This window comes from Geospiza fortis, unplaced genomic scaffold (genome assembly GCF_000277835.1).
Source record: "Geospiza fortis unplaced genomic scaffold, GeoFor_1.0 scaffold55, whole genome shotgun sequence".
Taxonomy (NCBI): Eukaryota; Metazoa; Chordata; class Aves; order Passeriformes; family Thraupidae; genus Geospiza; species Geospiza fortis.
In genome coordinates this window covers 10,083,033-10,104,300 of record NW_005054308.1, presented here as the reverse complement: position 1 = coordinate 10,104,300, position 21,268 = coordinate 10,083,033, and the positions used below count along the sequence as shown (strand labels likewise).

At 48.7% G+C, this 21,268-nt stretch overlaps 1 protein-coding gene across 1 annotated transcript in view; it reads right to left on the bottom strand.

Moving 5' to 3' along the window:
• BOD1 (biorientation of chromosomes in cell division 1) overlaps positions 1-21,268 on the bottom strand; it is a 55,535-nt gene that overhangs the window by 5,194 nt on the left and 29,073 nt on the right. The window contains exon 2 of the mRNA XM_014312176.1: positions 1,318-1,437. Within this exon, the coding sequence (XP_014167651.1) occupies positions 1,318-1,437 (120 nt within the window). The remainder of the gene's footprint in view (positions 1-1,317; positions 1,438-21,268) is intronic.

The window sequence follows — 21,268 nt, the reverse complement described above, 5'->3', positions numbered from 1 at the left end:
CGATGGTGTCACCGCGCCGCGCTGCATCACGGGGAGGCGAGTTCTCCCCAACAGTGATGCTATACGCTGGGTAGTCCTTTAGAACTACAAATCCCAGGGTGAAGCGCGGCGCGGCCCCACGAAGTGGCGGAAATGCGGGCGCGTTGCTGTCGCGGTGTATATCGGGAGTTGTAGTTCACGGGACAGTGAGGACCCTCCCCACATCCACGGGCGGCTGTGAGGGGATGGCGGTGCTGGGATCGCCCGGCCGGGACGGTCACAGCGCTCCTCGTGTCCCCCCGGAACGGGCTCAGCCGGGCAAAGGGCCCGGGTGTTCCTCAGCATGCCCCAGGTGTGCAGCTGGATGCTCAGGGATCCCCCTCCCGTGATAACAGCGAGGTTGTGACTTGCGTGTGCTCTCCTGTGCCATAGTGAGCGCAGAGATGATGTAAATTACGAAGAAAATACATCAATTTGTGTGGGATCGTGCAGTATTTCTATCGGAATCCTGAGACCCTGGCTGCCCCCAGCAGGGGCTGTGTGTGCTGACACGGATTGCACCCGGGATCTGCCGGGCACAAACCCCACACGCTGGGTCTGCTCCCTTCCCAGCGATGGGGTACACAATAATGGGATATTCCCATCCCAACAGGATATTCCCATCCCAATTCAGGAGGACAAGCAGTGCAGGAATGTAACCACAGAGTCCCAGAACAGCTGAGGGACCTCAGGAGCTCATCCAGCGCCACCCCTGCCATGGCAGGGACACCTTCCACTGTCCCAGCTGCTCCAAGCCCTGAACAGCCTGGTCTTGGGGCAGAGCCGTGGCCGCGGTGCCGGCTCGGAGCGGGGGAAGCAGCGCGGCCGCCCCGGCAGGTGGCACCCGGTCCCCATGCCGGTCCCCATCCCGATCGCTTCTCCGTGTCACCCCTGGCAGGGACGTCATTAATGGATTTTAGCCTCGAAGGCAGAGGGGGTGGCTCCTCTCTTGAGACCCTCGCAGCAGCCAGGGAGCGATGGAGGAGCCGGATATTTATTTATTTATTTATTTATTTGGCGGGATTTCCCTGCTGTCCTGAGCTGGCTCCTTCCAGCGGAAAGGCTGAGAGGCAGCGACCTCAAAGGCAAAACCCTTCAGCAGCACAGAATCCAGCCCAGGGTTTACTGCCCCGAGCAAAGATCCTCTCCCAGTTAACAAATTACTGGAATAGACTGTGATGCAGGAGGGGAAAATCGTCTGTGCAACCTCCGGTACACGGGATGGTCCGGAACATCCCCGGGATGCTCCTGGTTGGTCTGGAACATCCCCAGGATGATCCCAGCTGCTCTGGAGCTGCCTTGCCCCCGGTGCTGGTGCTGCTGCAGGAGCAGAATGCTGCTCCAAGTCCCTGTGCGAGGTCTGTGCCTTTTGCTGTGGGTGGATGCAGTGACCTCTCTCCCACGGTGGCACAATTGATGCTCCAAGGCAGAACACAGGGGGCAAAGCAGGTAGTTATGAGATAATGAGGGTTCACGGGTTCTCTTACAAGCTGTGGTAGAGGTCAAGCAGTGTTTAATAGTTTTGAGATCTGGAGCAGGGGGGAAAGAGAAAAACAGAGCGTTTAATCTGTTTTATCTGTGTGTTTTTGCCCGACATCACAGCACACAGTGAGAGCATTAAACTGTGGTGCCTCAGATAAAGCAGGCTGGCCCCCAGGGAGCACAACTGTGAACCTCTCCTTGAATCACATCCTCAGTACAGAATTTATGAGATCTCTGAACTCTCCCTATATCTGTGGCCTCGAGGAAAGCTTCAGGCAGTTTCCACAGTTCAGGTCAGTGGAAGACTCAGGAAGGGAGAATTTTTGCCTGTTTGCTGTTGTGTTGGAGATGCAGTTCTCATGGTAGGATAAATGCTTTGGCTGAGGGGTAGCAAATTTGTAAAGCTTAGGGAGAAAGATTATTTCAGGTGAAATAAATAGGAAAAAATGGTGTAGAAAGTTGCTTTGATCATTATGACAATCAATGATTTTTAATCTTCTTTTCCTGTGTTACAGTCCCCCTGAACCCCATTCCTGTGGCTGATCAGGGAGATGTGGGTATTTAATTGTAATTTCAATTTGTGAAAAACCTGAATTCCAGTCACACTTTCTGCCACAGATGATCAGAGCCAGAGGCCAGTCCTTTCTTTGTCAGTGTTGGTCATCACTGCATTGCACATTTCCTCCATTCTCAGCCCCCCTTCTTCACCCTCCTCCTGTCACCACAATCACAAGAGCTGTAAAGCAGCACCTCTTTCCATGGAAATTCTGATATCACAGGGGAAAAGCCATCTCTGCTACAGCTGCCTGCAAAGAGTTCATGGTTCTTGCAACTGGCTGACAAAATCAAGTTGTTCCCAAAAAGTGGTATGAATGAAATCTGCTTCCATGGGTGCTTGTTTCTGTTCCTTAAAGCTCTCACTGAAAACTCACACTGTGGTGCTGCATGAGCCAGAAGGTTCTGGAAGGGGTGTGGAGCTGGCAGGGTGAGAATTCCCATGTGGAATGTGCAGCAGTGGAGTCCTGCCTGTGCTCACTCTCATTGGAGTCCTTGTTCCCTCAGCTTCTCATTTTCATTGGGTTTGTGTAAATCAATTCCTGCTGCAGGGTGTGTTCTGTGTGAATCCTCTGTGGAGATGGAGTTTGTTCCTTCCTCAGCAGTGGGGACCAGATTTCCACCTCTGTGTTTGGCCTGGCACCAGGCTTGGCACGATCCTGCCCATCTCAGATGCTCAGGAGCAGGGCAGCTGCTGGAGAGGCAGGAAAAGCCAAAATTCCAGAAAATCTCATGAACCCTGTGCTGTTTCTTGTTGGGATCCAGTCAAGGTTGGATTCATGATCATCATGATGAAGATTTCTTCCTGCAAAGGATGGTCAGGCATTGGCACAGGGCAGAAGCTCAGGTGGAATATTCACACAGAATATCCTGAGTTGGAAGGGTCCCATAGGGACGAGCCAGTGGAACTCCTGGTCCTGCACAGACACCCCAACAATCCCACCCTGAGAGCAATATCCAACCTCTCCTGGAGCTCTGGCAGCCTCAGGGCCGTGCCCATCTCCTGGGGAGCCTGTTTGGAGCTGGGCTCAGGGTCACAACCCTGGTCCTGTGCCCTGTGCTGGTAAGGAGAGAGCAGGAGCTGCTGAAACAGAGGAAATGTGTATTGGGTTTGGTCCTTTTGGTGCCAGCAGCCCCAAAGTTGTGTTTTATCTTTGCTCCAGCCTTTGGAGGAGTCAAACACCCCCTGTGTTCCCTGGGGCTCTGTGTGCATCAGGGTCAGCTCCAGAGTTTTGAGATCCTGGAGATTTACATAACCAACAGCTTGGCTGTGCAGGTGGCAAATTACTGAAAGAGTTGGGAAGCTGCAGGAATGTTCCCCAGCCCATAATTCTCTCCCAAAGAATGTGCAGCACGCACCCAGCCTGCCAACCTTTTGGAGGCTCCAGAGCCCTGGAAGAAAATGTCTATTCCCTGCATGTTTGCCATTTGTGCTGGGCAACATATTGCCCATGGAGCATATGCTGTATACACCACACGCTTTCTGAATCACTCTATTTCTGAAACACTGCATTGAAATTTATACTTTGGTTTGTTTTATATGTAAATATATATATATATGTGAGCGTGTGCATGCATATGCATTATATTGAAGTGGCTGGTGTTATAGCAGAGATGTAAGTAAACAGAATTTGTGTTCAACATGCCCACCTCCACAGGATGGTGTTTTATTCTCTGTTTTTTTTGGTGGGTTCTGTCTTGTAGCTGAAACAATTTGGAGCTCCAAGTATCTGCAAATACCAAAGGAAAATGTATTTGTAAAGCTGCTGCAGAGCCTTTCAGAGGAGATGCATGCTGTGTCCTCAAACAGAAATGTCAGTTGTTCATTCTTATATCATTGTTTCCATTATTATGAAAGGCTGAAATCATGTGGTAAAAATAATATAAACATTATTGCCATATATGCAGAAGGGATAACTTTCCAAACTAGATCATCAAATGAAGCCTTGGAGTGTATCTGTGTAATATAATCCCTTGGAAGAGTTGCTGGCATTTGAAGTTTTCACATGTTTTATAAATGTTTATGAAAAATGCCAGTTGAGCTGATGGAGTCAGGAACTGCCCCTCTGGGCAGGGAAATACAGGCTTTTTGCTGGGGAAATGAACAGCTTGTGATTGCTCTGGAATGCAGTGTCAGAGATGGGAGCAAACCCAAAAAAACCTGGGCTATCTGTGCAAACTGCTGGATGAAATGCTGTTTCTCCAAGCCCACTATTTACTTTTCTTGCCTGAGCCTGAGAAATTTTCCATAGCACAGATCTCACTATTGAGGGCAGCACTGCTGTACAAAGCACTGTGAGGAGCAGTGTGTGGGGCACAAAGTGCTGCTTATTCCTGATCTCTCCACCTGAATATCCATATCAGGATAACGCCCCCTGCTCCTTAGTGGCCCTCTGCTCGTTTGCACTGCTTGTCTCTGCAGCATTCCTTCCTTGGCTTTGAATCTGTGCAGATTTGCTCTTTCCTGCCTCCAGCTGGGGAGAGCAGCCCCACATTTGGAGTTTGTGAGTGTGAGGAAAGCGTGACACGCTGGGAGCATTCAGGGATCTGATGGTGCCTGACAGCTGATTGGAAATCCACTGGTGTCAGGAAGGAAAGCAGCTGTTCCCTCACCTTCTGCACAGAGGCAAGGACTGCTCTGTCACATCCAGGAGCAATTACCCTGACATCAGAGGATGAAAAGATGAAAACAAGGAGGCTGGAAATTAATTTCTTTCGCCCCTCTGTTTCATGCATCCATCAGCAGCGCATCTGGGCGTCGTGGAGCTAATTTAAAAGTGTAATTTCTATCCCAAAAGATCGTATTCAGTGTGCTTCCTGCTCTCAAGTGAAGTTCAAGGGGATGCAGCATGGGGTAGAGGTTATTTCTGCCTCTGTGTGGTGGATGTGGAGCTGGGGTTTCCTTCTTTGTGCATTTGTGGATCTATGTGGTGCCTACAACGTGTTTTATGCTCCACATAAGTTACTCGTCCCTTATTTACAGCTTGCACTTTTCTCCCCTTCTCTAAGGACCTGCAACTCTTGACCTTTTAGCCTGGTAAATTATTTACACGTGAAACAGTGAATCAAAATGATGGGTCTCAGGAAGATGCTGCTTATTCTCAGGGAAAAAAAGCACATTTCTTCCTGAAATCTCCTTCCTGAGCCTTGTTTGTCCTTCCCTCCTCACCCCTTCCCACCCTGAGGAGGAGACACTCTCCTTTTTCACACAGCTGCTCCATTTGCACAGGGAAATGTTTCTCTGCCTCTGATTTTAAAACATCCCCTTGATATTTTGGGGGTGGGGTCAAAGGACTTTAGCTTGATGTCTTTTCATGGAAAACCATGAAAGAATGTGAAGGAAAGGTGTGTGAAACAGCCCAAGCTGCTGCAGAAATCCCAAACTGGGGCAGATACCAGCAGAGCTGGAAATGTTTAAGGCTCTAGAGGCATAAAAATTATTGCACATGGAATGGTTTGGGTTGGAAGGGACCTTAAAGCCCATCCAGTCCCCTCCCATGGCATGGCAGGGACACCTCCCACTGTCCCAGGGTGCTCAGAGCTCTATCCAGCCATGCTTTGAACATCAAGGACTTCTCAAAAAGGTTATTTTTAACATGCTGTAAAGTGTATTTTTAACAGACTGTAAATCATAACACTTCTCCTTGGTAAAGCTCGTGCAGATCCTTTGCTGAGAGGTGCTGTTGTAAGTGAGACAATCGTGCACATGGGGGAATTTCAGTTTTTTCCTAGAGCTGCATTAAAATTAAATGGAGAAAATCTGTGTTATAGTTTCTGGAGCAAATACCTTGTTCCTACTCACATGGATTTATCTGCAGGACAGGGAAAACATCCACAGAGAAATGGGAAACCAAGAAACAAAGTGGATTGAAAACAAAGTTTTTTCAATACTATGATTTCTTACCAGGGATTTTTGCCCCTTAAAGGATTGTGGGAAAATAAACAAGAAGACAATGTTTGAAAAACAAAGACTTGTTTTGAAATTATCTATATCAGCTCATGGTAGGGTTTTTTTGTGGTATTTTTTTAAATCTATTTTTATTTTTTAACAGTTTTTCCTTTCACATGAAAAGGCTGGTTCATGCCAATCACCACCTTTTCTGAAACCACCCTGTTTCTGAGTCAAAAAAGAAAAAGAAAGCATTCTGACATTATAAAATTGAGAATTTTCTCAGATTAAAGTGGTTTATTTTCTCAGGAGCATAAGGAATTCTATAATTCATGCATATTTCATGAGGAAAGTGGCCAGTTTGTGGATATTTCATGAGAAATAAAATTTCCACATCATTAAATGGCCAGAGAGTAAAGTGAAAAGGAACATGTGTAAGTCTTATGAGAGCTTTTTAATCACTTTGTTGTAGTTTTAGAAATTATAACGTGGTTTGATAATCCTGCTATTGCTGCCACTCATGGAAAGGTGAGCTGCACCTGCATCCAGACCCCAAAAATTTGGATCATGGAATAAACATCCTTGTGCAAAGGGATTTTTTCACAGTGTGTCTTCAGGAGGAATTTTAGGCTGGTAATTGTCTCTTATAAAGCTCACATTTGAAGGGAAAAAAAACCAAAACAGCCCAAAAACTGGGCTTGACCATGAAATCTTTGGAGTGAAAAATGTCTTATTTCTTCTTCCCTGTGTGTGAGTGCATAAAGCTGCCTTTGCCTGAGCTTTGTGCTGTGCTCAGTGCTCATCATTTGCCTAATGCAAAGTAGCCAAACACTGCAGCTGGTATTTGAGCTCCTTTTATCCATCTTTCCTCTCTCTCACACATCCCCACACCCAGACAAAAGTTGGTTTCCTTTAGGCAATCGGGAGCCCTGGGAGAGTGGCAATTTCTTTGATTGCTTATTGTAGCTGGAGCACTGGAGATAAAAGTTTAATGCATTCTTATTGTCTGGGTGCTTTTCAGTGTTCAGCTGCAGGAGCAGTGCAGCCTCTGAGCGTGGGCTTTGGGCACAGCAGATTGGGTGTCACTGCTGCTCATGGGTTTTGTTGGTGCCCACGTTGGCACTGGGGGGATGGGACAGCCTCTGGCAGGTGGGGAGCAGCCAGCTCAGGGGCAGGGCAATGCCAGGAGCAGGTAAAGCAGGAGGGTCTCGGGTTTCTGTGGTTGAGATGACCCCTGAGGTATCAGAAAGTCTCTTTTTCCATGACTGAAGAAGAAGTTGAGATTCGTTGGTTCTGCTTTTCAAGGCTGTTTATTTTCTCTTATCTAATACGTTGTCTGTCTGTCCTGCTGAGATGTGTCCAGCAGGTCGGGTTGTAGCACAGCCCCTGCCCCTGGGGTGGTGTTAACTTTTTATACTAAGAACTACGTGTGCTTTACAATAATTTTCCAATACCTATCACCTGTGTTAGACAGTCTGTCTCTAAACCAATCCAGAAGTGTCACCATCACAGCAGAAGATGGAGGACAAGAAGAAGGAGAAGGACAGGACACTCCCAGATTCCTCCATCTTGTCTCTTGAACCCCCATTCTAAAACCCCAAAATTCTACTTTTTCACCCTGTGACAAATTCACTATCATTCTGCTTGAACTCTTGTGGCTTGTAAATCCTCACACAACGTTGGTAATTGTTTCCATGGGCTAAAATGGAAGGCACAGGTGGTTTTGACTCCATGCCAAGGTCTCTGAGCCCCTGCCAGGGTCTCAAATCACCCAGGGCAGCCAGAGGAATGTCCTGGGTTTGACAGGAGGGCAGCAATGAGATGTTGCTGTGACAGAGTGGTTTGGAAAAACAAACGAATCTGGAATTTTCCTAGGGAAACCTGCTGTGCTGAGCTGCTGGGATAAACATGTCTGGTGTGGGTGAGAGCTGGGCACAGCTGCTGAGAGCAGGGCACAGCCCTTCTCTTCACCATTTTCCTACAGGGGAGAGGTAGAATTGTTCCAACCAAGACACGAATTGCAAAGCCACTCCCATCAGATAGAAACAAAAGAAGACTGAGGCCAAGTTTTGGGCTGTCCTAATTTTAGACCAACACTTGGACATTTCTCTGGCCTTTTGTCCCAGCTCTGGTTTCCCCTTGCAGCTCCTTGGGAGATGCTTATTGTGCTGTTTTGCTGGCATTTCCTCTGCCCTCTCCAGGCCACCATTCAGCTCCTGTTGCAAGAGGGAGGTCAGGAGAATAATGCCCTTTTGCTGACACATGGGTAACCCAACCCTGCACCCTGTTGGTCTGCTCTGCTGAGTTCCAGCTCATCTGATTGCACTGAGGGCTATTGGAGCGTCCCTGCCATCAGAGCTGGGTAATTGATATGCTTGAAGGGACTTTAATGAGGAAGAAAGCTAATTAGTTAATGTAAGGAGTGAAAAATAAGTCCGACAACCTTGTAGTCCATTTTGTTCCATTGCAGCTTCCCCCAGTGCTCAGCACAGTTCCAAGCTGGGCATGGCTGAATGGAAAGCTTGGCAGATCCTGGCAGCAACTGGGAAGCAGAACTGGGTTTAAGTTCAGGCTTTGGGTCTGGATGGGGTGTGGAGGGACCTCTGCTGCATCATTGCTAAAACCCTTTCATTTCAAACATACATTGTGTGGCTTTCTACAACTAAGGACATTTTTTGTCAAGGTTAGATACCTGAAATGTTACAAAAATAATTCCTTCCCTCTTGGCATCTGGTCCCTTCTCTCTTGGTCCCTTCTTCTCTGAGGTCTGCCACAGCTGGAGCCTTGACAGGAGGGATTCGTGAACTGTGAGTGTCTGTGAAAGGGGGAGCTTCAACCTCTGAAATCAGGAATGAACTCTGAATCAGGAGTCAGGAGGAGCAGCTGAGGGAGCTGGGAAAGAGGCTCAGCCTGGAGAAAAGGGGGCTCAGGGGGGATCTTCTCACTCTCTACAACTCCCTGAATCCATCCTGGCATAGCACAATCCTCACCTTTTTAGCCTTGGGGAAAAAAGTCTGAATTTGATCAGGGAGATGGGCCCAGAATTTCTCGTGGTCTTTATTTTGTTCTCTGGTTTAATGATCTCCCCATACTTGAACACTCACTGAGGTGATTTTTCTGCCCAGGGAGAAGAGGGCAGAAGGCTTGAAAGGTTCCAAAGCTGTGGAAGTTTCTTCCCTGATTTCAGTGGATGCTAACCCCATCCTTCAGAGGGGAAAAGACAACAAGAAAGGGAAAACAGAAGGAAAAATAAATGAGATAGGAATACAGCAAAGGGATGTATAAAGAAATCCAGCTGTGTTTGTTCTGAATGCATTTTGTTTCTCAGTGTGGCCTCCAGATTTGTGTTCTTTGTGCACAAATCCAAGTCCTGTAAACACCACCTGCTCCTGGTGCTCGAGATAATGAGATGGGCTGGAACTAGACCAGACCTTGGGCACAACTGGGGTAGAGGCTGATCAAAGTGGGGCAGCAGGAGGAGCTTATCAATTATTTGAGAGAAAAGAGTCAATAAAAAACCTTCCTCAGTATAAACAGAGCCCTGCTGAATGTGGTGGGACTCTGGGGAGCGAGCTGTTCACACGAGATGAAACTCTTCTCCTTGTTGATGAGCAGCAATGTTTGAAGACCTCTTTGAGATTCTGATCTGGGAGCTGTTGCTGTGTCCTTGCCTGCCTGGAGAGCCTGGAATGGTGCACAGCCCTGCTCTGTAGGGTCAGGGCATTTCCAGGCCCTGGTTCCTTTTCCTTGTCACCAATTTCCTGCTCACCTGAGGCTGTCCATCCCAGTGTCACATCAGAGCAGGAAGGCAAGGAGAACAGAGTCTCCAGATTTAGGAAAAACCCACAAAACCCAATTCCTATGTCTGCTGGTGGTGTTGTCCCCCTTGACAGTTGTTAGGAGCTCTGGATTGTGCTCCTAAGCATGTCTGGGGTCTTGTGGTCAGTCCTGGGCTCCCCAGGACCAGGGAAATGTGGAGCTGCTGGAGAGAGTGCAGTGAGGGGTCACCAAGATGATTGAAGGACTGGAGCATCTCTGCTGTGAGGCGAAGCTGAGACCTGAGATTGTTCTGTGTGGAAAAAGGAGGCTCAGAGGGGATCTCATCATTGAGGGAGCTGGAAAGGGGCTCAGCCTGGAGAAAAGGAGGCTCAGGGGACCCTTCTGGGTCTGCACAGCTCCTGACAGGAGGGGACAGCCAGGTGGGCATCCAAGATGAGAGGGAACGGCCTCAGGCTGGGCCAGGGCAGGCTCAGGGTGGGCACAGCAGGGATTTCCCCATGGAAAGGGAGCTCAGGCACTGGAACTGCCCAGGGAGGGTTGGATCCCCATCCCTGCAGTGCCCAAAGAAGGGCTGGAGGTGGCACTCGGTGCTCTGGGCTGGGGACAAGGTGGGGATGGGGCACAGCTTGGGCTTGATGGGCTGGGAGGGCTCAGTGATTCTGTTCCATTTTGCTTTGTGCCAATGGCTGAAGGGAGGCTGTGATGAGGACAGAGCCAGGCTCTCTGCTGCGGTGCCCACTGGCAGGAACAGAAGGAATGAACTCCCAATAAACCACAAAAGGGCCTGTCTGAACATTGTAAAGCACTGGAACAAGTTTTCCAAAGAGTTTGAAGACTCTGCATCCTTGGAGATACTGAGCAGCTCCCTGGCCATGGTTTTGGACACCTGGCTGTGGGTGGCCTTCCCTGGACAATGATGTCCAGAGGTCCCTGCCCACCTCTGCAGTGTGAGATTGGTTCTCTTGGAGTGCTGCCTTCCACACTGACTCACACTGCTGAGGTGCCCAGAGGAGCAGATCCTGGGCAGGAATTCTTGTCAGGACACACAGACACACACACACAGACACAGGAGCTGTGTGCTCACAGGTGCCTCACACCTACGCTCTCCCTGTGTTGCTAAGGCTGGTGCAGCTCAATGTTTGTTAGCAACCATGAGAAATTTTTCCCAAAAAAGGTCCTTTAACAGAAGAACTCTGAAACTGAAGGCTACTTATCTCTGCTGTCTGGTAGAAAAGGTGCAAAGCTGCCATTAGCAAGTGGCCAGCTCCAAGGCTTGGGTTTCTCAGGCCTTTCCCCTTTGCTTTTGCACTCTGGACCTTGGTATTTCAATGGTAACTATGTCATGAAAATTGCACCACCCTGCTGTGTGAATATTCATCACATCAGTGTTCTGACAGCCACACTTGCCAGACCCAAGGTGAGGTCAGTAAATAGTTGGTGTCAGAAGAACCATTATCGGAGGCAGTACAAATGTGATACTGAGTGTCTGGGACTTAATGAGGTGTTCTGGGTTTTTCCCTCTGTATTTGGTTGCAAAATTGAGGTAGTTCCTTACTGTCTGTGCTTCCAGCCTGATTTCCACACTGTGCAGCTTGACCTCCTGCCCATCCACTGCCTCCTTTCCCTCCCAGAAAAAGCTTTTGGCCAATTTTCAGCTAAATTCATCAAATCGCAGAGAGAACGAGTTCTTACAGATTTTATGCAAACTGGTGACTGGATAGCAGAGCAAATCCAGCATTAATCCCCTAGTGAGAGTGAAATAGGCCAAATTTAGAAATCAGCCACTGTTTGTAGCTCCCAGCCAGCCAATAAACAAGTTTGGAGTGGTGACCCAGCTCTTGCTTCTGCTCCCTCTTGCTCTGCCAAGCACGAGGGAGATGTGGGAGGGAGGGAGATCCTGGCTTTGGGACAGGGAGAGGCCATTGCCCTGGGAATTAAAGTTCAGGGATGGAGGGCACAGAGCTGCAGGGAACCAGGCTTCGTTCCTTGTGCTGCGTGTGGAATAACTTGTTTTGATAAGTGGTTCAGAGGCCTTAGAAAAATCAATAATAGTAACAGTGCTCCCTAGCAACCCTGCAAAAACAAAGCAGTGTGTGCAGCCTGTTTTCATCAGCAACAGGATCTGCTGCAGTGCAGCCCCAGGTTTCAGGCTGAGCCTTTCCTGGGTCCCCAGCAGGCAGAGAGCAGGGGAAGGACACTGGCCCTGAGTGGTGGTGCCCAATCCTGCATTCCTTGCATTGAGGAGTTCATGGAAGAATTGGGTGTGTGGGGAATTCTGCCTTCAGGTTTTGTGCAAGTTGAGAGCTGAGCAGCAATGGCAGTCATGTGTGTGAACATGAGACAGTTCTAAAGCTCCTCCGTTTCCTTGCCTGCCCTGTACTTTGTCTGTGGAGTACAAAGGATGCAGGAACTTAATCCCACATGAAAGTGCTTCTTATATAATAATTACTGTGAGGGTGCCCAGGAAATGCTTTAATTAGGATCCAGCACAGGTTGCTTCTCTGAGCACAGGGCTCTCCAAATCCTTCTCCCTCAGCCTAACACCTTCTCAGTGGCCTTTACTTAGAGGCAGATTTATCAATTTAGGAGAGTTTAGGGAGGCTGAGGAGCAGGGTTTGCTGATGGACCATGCGTGGTGCAGGGGGAGAAGGGTCAGAAGCCCTGTGCAGGGTTGGGTTTGTGCTGGGGTGGGAGCAGCAGCCCTTTGTGCATCCAGCAGGGCTGAGATGCTCTGACATTTCCACTGTAAACAGCCCTCACCATTTCTGTGTCCTGGCATTCGTGTCTGTCCCACGTAGGGGTGAGGTTAATGCCAGCTTGTTTCTGGTCAGGTGACAAGCAGCACAGAAGTGTCATTGTCCTCCTCTCCGTCCTCCCCAGCTCAGGTCACTGCTGGCTGACTGCAGAGACACCTCCTGCCCTTTCCCAAGGAACAGGCTCACTGCTTTTAGCTCCTTTCTGGAAAATGACCACGGCAAAAACCCCTCCTGCATGGAGGACAGGCCCCAGCACACAGAGAGAGCTGCAGGAGGTGCTGAGCCTGGATCCATCCCTCAAAGGTTCCCATGGAATTTGGGAACATGAGGAGAAAGGCAGAGCTCCTGGATGGGAGCACTGAGGCTGCAAACCAGGAGCTTTCCCTGTGCTGCCATGGCAAAGGTGACAAACACATGTGGGTGGTGACTTGGTGTTAGGGACTGTCAGGGTTAAAATGTTGAAAATCTGATTAACTGGGTTTGATGGGAGGCAAACCATTTCCATTTCTATTACTCACCTGTGGCTGGGCCTCGTGGACCCTCAGTGCACATTTCTAAGCCTGTCCCAGCCCTGGTTCAGTGCTTGGGGAAGTCTGCAGCACCACAGGGTCGCCCAAACCTGGGCTTCCACTTCCCCTCTGCTCCAGCCTGCCCACACCACCTTAATGCTGGAGCCAGGGAAGTTTCCCAGGTCTGACACTGACTGCACATGCTGCCTTGAAAGGGAGGATGTTCATATTTACTATTTACTCACTTTTGTAATGACCTCTGGGATCCCTGAACAGATTTGGGTGAAGCATATGAGGCCTCTTTTTTGGCTGAGCTTTATCCATCTGCAAAGGCAGTTAGCAGAGTGGAACAGAGTTGAGCAACACACGGAACAGACGTAGAAATAGAGTTCAAATGTGTTGAGTGGGCTCTCCAGAGGGCCACTGAGGCTCCCTGGAGCTGTAAACCCTGCAAACCCCAGTGCTCTGCCCCAGCAGGACCTGGCAGGGCCATATAAAGCTGTGGTGTCACAGCATGCCTATGTGCCACTGTCACCCTGCAGTGGGCAGCTCTGGAACCTCCTCCAGCAGGCAAATTCCCAAGGGGAGGCATCCCCAGGACTCTCTCCAAAACAGGCAGCGGGAACAGAAAGTTCAGCACCAGCTTGGCAGTGTCCTTGAGTGCCCTCCCTCTGCCCCAGCCTGAGCTCCTGCAGCTTCACCCGTCCCAGCAAACATTCCCTTCTCTCTCTCCACCTTGTCAGGCTCTGCTCCAGCCCCATTGCCTCTGTGCCTTTTGAGATCCCCCTTTCCTGAGAGGGCTCTGGATCCGAGGCACGAATCGCGGTTCTCTCTCATTTCGCTCCCTCGGTTGCTTTGTCATGCGAAGCATTTGGGACAGCGTGCTTGTAAGATGTGATTAAAAATAGTGTTTGAACTCTCTTGGCATACAGGACTATTAATCCCTGCTGAAGCTCGGGGAGGAGGGAGGGAGGGTGGATTTGAAGGTGAGGATATATTCCAGTTCAAAAATACATAAAGATAATTTGCATTTTAAAGTATTTTTGTCTTTCTGCAGTAACAAGGTGCTGTTTTTTCCAGTACTTCCTGCAGTATTTATGTTTCCCATTGTTAAAATGCAGAGAATTTTGCTCTTGGGGTGAAGATTTCTAGGTCTGTCTCCTCAGTGATCCCTGCATCAGGCTGAGACAGAAACTTGGAGTCTGAGAGCTGATTTTATCAATAATTGGTGCAGTTGCAGATATTGGGGAATGCTGCTTAATGCAGAGTTTAAAATGAGCAAACAGGAACCTCTGTATTCATTCAGGAGCTCCATGTGTCTGGTTTGGGAACACTGAGTGTGTGTAAAAGTGGAAAGCTGTCACTTGAAGCAATATCTGGCTGCACATCCCAAGAACCCCTTGCACACCCTGCTGCCACCCAAAACTGCAGGCACCAATCTTGCTGGAATTAGGCTGGTTCTTTCTCTCTGCTGCTGCTGCTGACAGCAATAAGGTAAGAAGCAGAGGGCAGCCTACAGTTGGATTTCTATTTTTTCTTCCCCAGGGAATTGGGTTCTTAGGGCTGGCAAGCTGCACACAAAGTCCTTCTGTGCCAGGGTGAGATGGGCCAGTCAGGCAGGCAGAGCTCTTTGCTGCCATGCTGCTCCCAGGGTACAAAGGACCAGATCTGGGAGGGGACTTTTTTAAAAAGAGGTTACCCCAGAGATGCATTTGGCCCAGTGCTGGAATCTGAAATACAGGGAATTCTCAGAACTTTGAGCCTGTAAGCCAAAGCTTGGAGTTAAATACAAGATTTGATCTGAAACCTTAGAAAAAGCTTCCAAACTTTGGTGCTAGAAGCAATAATGTAAATTTATAGTTTAAAGCAGTTAAATTAAGAGGAAGAAAGTTTAAAGTTTTAGAGTTTAAGATATATATTAAAAAAAAGTAGTTACAAAGGTAAACAAGGAGTTTAGAATGCAGTGCTGTAGGTTTGTGTGTCACAACATAATTAACTGAGAAAGCTTACACTGTAACATGAATCCATAAGATGCAATATTTAAAGATTAGATCAAAACCATAAATATCCTTGTTGGCAGTGTTTTATTAGTCAATAAACCCTTAAAAGGTCTTGTAAGTAGGGGTCTTGTGACCTTCTGAGCTATGCAGTAAAGATGTGAGCCCAGCTCACCCTTCCTGCCTATGTAGAAGATAAGAAGAATAATCTAAAAACTCAGAAGTCCCGTCTCTAACTCATTCAGAATTCCTTCCAAAATCCCCATAGCCCAGGGAGGAGCCTCTAAAGCGACAAGAAACAGCACAGAGGGGGGAAATGAGAACAATTAAAAAGATGAACCTGCTTGACCCTAATTTTGCAAATCTCTAGCTGTCAAAGAACGTACCTCAACTAATTATGTTTGGATGTGAAATTATAGAATCATTATAGCTGTGATTACACAGGTCCCCCAGCTCTTGCCTGCCCTGGTGTCTGGGTGTGTGTGCTTTCTAGTGCGATCTTTCATTTCAGATTTGCTTTCTTGTTTTAGCTGTCCAGTTTTCCAGAAATAGGCCTCCAAAAAGAAATAGCTGCATCCCACATCTGAAATGTGCAATTCTCAGCTCTCCTCCCACCTCCCTCCTTTCTCCCTCTCTCCTTTTGGCCTTTGGAGACCAGAGTCACTGCTGTAGTTGGGCAATTATGCTTCAAGGCTGAGGACTGCACTGAACTTGGCCAAAAGCTGCTGAGACAAGGGCAGCACTTTGGCTTTGAACCTGTGGTGTGGAAGTGCAGTCACTGCCCTGTCAGATGCTCTCAGGGTAAGAGCAGGGCAGCTGAATGCAAATATTAATCTAATATGAATGTTGGGTGGCTGAGAAACTGAGTTGAGGGAGCAAATTTAAGTGTAGCCTCTCTGATGCAAAATGTGTCTTTGGTTCCAGGATAAGGTCTGAGGTATTTTTCAAGATTTCTGGTTGTTTCTGAGAAAAGGTTTCCAGTTTTTCCAGTTTGTCCAGCTCAAAATAGACCCCCTCTTGTGTTGTTTTTGTTCTGTAACCCAGCTCCTGGCAATGTCCACTCTCCTTTTCACCAGGTTGCTGAGATGCCCTGCACAATACCAGAATAATTCAGGAATCCAAACCTTTATCGGGGACCTTGCTCTGAGAAATCAGTATGAGTTGCCATCCTCGCACAGCTCTGCAAAAAGCCCTTGCCTGCAGCTCTGATCACCAGGAACAGCTCTGCAGGAGCAAATTAATGGGCATAGCCTTGCTCTTGTCATTCTGAGCCTCCACATCCCCACTCCAGAGAGGACAGTGGAGCGAGGCAAAGCCTCAGGACACAGGATCTGCAAGCCCTGTCCTTGCAACTCCCCAATAACAAACCAACTTTCTGCATCTGCAACAGAACAGTTGGGGGGAAAAAAAAGCAAACAAAACAAGGCTCTGCTGCAAAATGCCACTCCCAAAATAGATTTGGGAGAGATTATTACATGAAGCAGCGAAGGGAGGGAAGGATGATTCAGAAAATAGCTTGAAACAGTCTTTTAAGGAGCTTGGGATTGTGTGGTAAATAATGCAGGAAGGAAGGGAAACTGCAGACTCTAAATGGATGTGCTGGAAGGTCTCATCAGCACCTGAAATGCCTTTGGAAACCTTCCAGCAGCAAGGAAACACATCACAGGCATAACCAGTTATTCTAACAGCCCCCCCTGGCCTCCCTGCATCCCTGCAGAAATGGGAATTTCTGAGAATTTAGGGGCAGTGGGGCTGAGCCTGGGCTTGAGGGACACCCTCAGCTCCAGCCCTCAGCAAGTGCCAGGGCTCTGTGTGCTGGGAGCAGAGAGGGGACACAGGGCAGGATTTGGGGGGAGTTCAATCCCATCACAGAGCAGGACCCTCCACTGCTCCCCTGCCCTCCCTGGCATTCCCAGGAATTCCCTTTGTGGGTCAGCTGCTGGTCTCACCCTGCTCCACAACAGCAACTGGTGCCAAAAATTTCTCCTCTGGCACCAGAAATTGCCAGGAGCTTTCCAGAATTTTGCCTTCTTGGCCTCCCCAGCTCATATCCATGTCCCAGAATTATGTGATCTGGCAGCATTAAATGAGTTATGTGAGCTGATGGAGAGCAGGTATCCTGTACTGCAACCCCCTCCTACACATTGCTGTTTCTGCCTCCTCTGTTGGATGTTTTAGACAGTTTTTCTCGTTTAAAAAAAATAATAATTATGGTGATTAATTTAAAAAACCCCACAAACAAACCCTGAGCTTTAATCAGGGAGGAGATGAGGACCTAGAGGGTGTTGTGTGATAAGGACACAGCAGGGTGAGGAACAGGGCCGTGTGCCCCTGACCCCTTATCACCCAGCACAGCCACTGTAACACCCTTCACTTGCATGACAAAACCTCTGAAAAGCAGCTCAAACTTTTCTCCCAAGGCCACTTTGTCCTTGGTTTGCCCCGTGGCTTTTAGGCAGTGCCTGCATGGGCCTGGGGACCTGCTGTGCTGCTTCCCAGAAGGAATTTGTGCTCGTTACAGAAAACGGGCAGCAGATTATTGCATGGATGTATATCCTGCATCCTGACAAGTGTTTATGGAAGCAGGCTGCGTGCTCCATCATCGTGCCAAGCAGACACTTGCAAATGTATCCTCACTGAGACATTAATGTGTGTCAATGTGTGTGCAGCAGCAGCAGCGTTTGCATGCTTAATCGGGCACGTGGCCTTTGTTAATTAGACAGTCAGTTAATGCTTTATGTCTGTGGGTCTGCATGGGCAATCATTTGCCCAGAACCTCATTAATTTTACTGGCTGCCCCTCCTGCTGGAGTTCACAAATCAAGCTGAGCGTGCACACAAATCCCTTCGAGTAGGTTTCTCTAATAAAGCAAATCAGAGGGAACTCTCAAAGAGTACTGAAAACAGCAGAGCTGCAAGGGCCAACCTGGTGATTTTGCCAGTGGCTTTGTGCTCTCCAATGGGAGCTGCACAAGATCAGCTGAGAATTCCCCTTTGCAGCCAGGGGCAAGCAGGACTCTCCTGACTTTTAGTTATTTGCTATGTATACCCACCAAATACACCCATATACAAACGTGTGGTCCTTGTCCCTGTGAATTTTTGTGTGTTCTTGGTGTAGATGTCTCCTCTGAGGCCTCTGCCTACAGGATGCAGCATCTGCCAATTGTCAACTCAGGGAATAGCCCAAGTTCACAGATTTACCCTGTACAAGGGCAGGTTGCTTCCACAGGCTCGTTTCCAGCCCAGGAGAAAGGAAAGCGGCCAAGGGACTCAGTTGAGAGTGAAATTAGAGAAATAGCATTATCACTCAGTGTCCTAGACTGAGGTCAAGGGCAGTAATGAGGCCCCTGGGACTGGTGCTGACTGAGGACATTTAGAAGGATCTATTTTCCTTTTAGTGACCGAGAGATCTGTGCAGCAGAGGGCTGGGAGATTCTTGTGTTCTCCCAGCTCCAAGGCAATGAGCATCACTGAAACACAGCCTGGCACTGATCCCAGGGTGGGATCCTCAATCCTTCAGGGTGAGATCCTCAATCCCACAGGGTGGGATCCTCAGCCCTACAGGGTGGAATCCTCAACCCTATAGGGTGGGATCCTCAATCCCACAGAGTGGGGTCCTCAACCCCCACAGGGTGGGATCCTCAGCCCTACCGGGTGGGATCCTCAGTCCCACAGCCTGTAGTGCAGAGGATTTCACTCAGGATCTTCTGGCCATCGTTCTGTTATTGCTACACCAAAGAGCCTCTTGCATGGACAGGAAGGTGAAGATGCCTCAGGAGGAGCAGCCTCTCTTGCCCTCCTCACTTCCCTGAGCTGCTCTGCTGCATCACCCAGGGCTCTTGGCAGAGGCACAGCAGAGTTGTGACTGTGCTTTTGCCATCTGCACTGCAGTGCCCATTATGGATGCAGGGCTGAGCAGCTCATTTCACAACTGACTGGAGACAAGGGGAGCAGCCTGGCTGTGAGGCTGAGGTTCTTCCTCTCAGCACTCAGACCTGGCTTTGGGGGCTTGGCAAGGTACAAGCTCCACAAGGGCAAAAGAAATGTTCACCTAAATGTGCCCTGCAAAAATGAAAGGAGGGGCTGTTGTTCTGTAAAGGGCTGACCTAAAGCACAGATAGAAATAATTAAAAATGGGTTAGAGCTGCAGCATGTGGAAGCATTGGTGCATGTTTCAGCCACATTCCTAAACTGAAATGTTTTTCTGGACTAACCCCGTGCTAGAGGAGTTTTATTTCAGTACTGCAAATACTCAAGAATATATGTGGAAATGTGGTAATGACATGGCTCTGCTCCACCTGTATCTCCAAACTGGACCATGTTATTACTGTGCTAAGGGATAACTGATGGAGCAAGGGAGAAGTGCAACTCGTGTCTTAAAACAGACAGAGGCTATTTTGCCTTTTTTTTTTATTTTCCCAGCACTCCTTGCATAAATCTAGACTTAGTTCAGATGTTACAGGAGCTACAATTGCATTGGGAAAAAAAAAATCAGTTGTAGTTGTTGTGAAATAAATGTGTCTCTGCCCTGGCTGGGAGGGCTGGGGTGAGACAGACAGGCTGATGTGTCTTTAGCTGCCCTGAAACAGCTCCACAAGTAATGTTTAATCAAAGCAAGCTGACATTTGTCTTTTGAATTGTTATCAGAATTGCTTAGTCATTCATGTGCCATTGTGTTTCAGAAAGGAGAGCTGGGGATTTATTCAGCTTGACATGAGCTGCTCCCAGCCATTAGCATTTCCCCCAGCATCCAGCCCAGATCTTCATTTCCACGAGTCACCTTGGGGCCAGGGGACTGCTGACCCCTCTGCACGTGGCTCCTGATTCCAGCCTTCCCTGGGAGAGATTTTCTTATTTATTCCCCCTTGCCAGGCCAGTTCTCCAGATTTCTGGGAGCAGCTCAGGGGTCTGCCTGCTCTTGGTTCTGTGCCTTCCTAAGGAATCTGAGAGATCTCCAGTTGATATGTCCAACAGCTTTGCTGTTACTGAGGCTGGAGGCTCAGGAGATTGCTGTGGGATTGCTGGCATTTGGGGCAGTTTGGATCAGGATCTTTGCCCCCTCTTCTGCTGGGTCCCAAGAAACAGCCACATTAAATTTTTAGCTGTGTGTGGGAGGAAGAGCAGAGGTGTTATTTGGAGTGAGGAGAGAAGGGATGTTTGGTTTGTGTGTGCGAGGGAGAGACAGACAGACAGACAGGGTGAATGTGCTGCTGAAAGCAGCAGTGAAATCCAGGCAAGGTGTAGCCATAGAAACACCCTGTGCTTGGTAGTAATGGCTCACAGCAGCACAGCCCATTCCTTCAGCCTGTGGGAACCAGAATATTTTGGGGATTTTTAGCTCTGTGCTTGCGTGCACCTGCCCAGGGCGTGCACAAGCACAATTTACACATGGCTGTGGTAAACACACAGGTGGCCATGAGCACAGAAATCCCTGCCTAGTGGCATGGTGCTGCTTAAAGGAAGGTGCTCTGGAAGGCTGGAGTGGAGCCCTGGGCTTTTTCTGAAAGGCAGCAGAGCAGTGGCAAGGGATGTGCAGGTGGAGCAGGTAGGGAGGGGAGGTCACGGCTCAGCATTACCCAAAAATGCCTGTTCCCCTCTGGAAGCTGAACAGGAGCGTGGAAAGAGCCTCCTGAGCAGGCCGAGGATCTTTGCCTGGGTGGGCACAGGGTGGGCCATGGGTGTTCTCTGTGGGTGTGGGTTTAGGCTTGGTTTCAGCTGATCTCAGTCCCTGCTGTTGGGTCATGTGTTCTCTCCGGTGCCAAAATCAGCTCTCGAGCGATCTGCCAGATTAGGAATCTGATCCTTCTGAAAACTAACCCAGCAGAAAGGGAAAAGACAAGCAGACAGTTTCCAGCTGGATTGGTTCCCTGCCTTGGCTGATGCTCATGCCAACAGAAGGACAAAAGGTAGGGACAGGAGCAGGGAGAAAGTGAAAATACCCATTTCCTTGGCAGTTTGAGCTAAAACCAGCTTACTTACAAAACCACTGCTCCCTGAATCCCTCCTGTCTGCACCAAAAAAAGCCAAGAGCTGGGGTGAGGAGCACAGGGAGCTGGTGAAACGCTGCTGTGCTTGCTGGGTGCTCAGGGAATATTGGGACGGAATGCTGGGCAGTAACACTGCAATCCCTCACCTCCAATTTTAGGCACAGATTGCAGGAAGCTTATTAGTTAAGAGGTCAATGTCCATGAATCTCCACAGCCCAGCATTCCCAGCAGGTCTGGAAAGAGATCAGGGAACTGGAGAATGTCTGTAAATGGGGCTGAAACAATGTTTGGCTGAA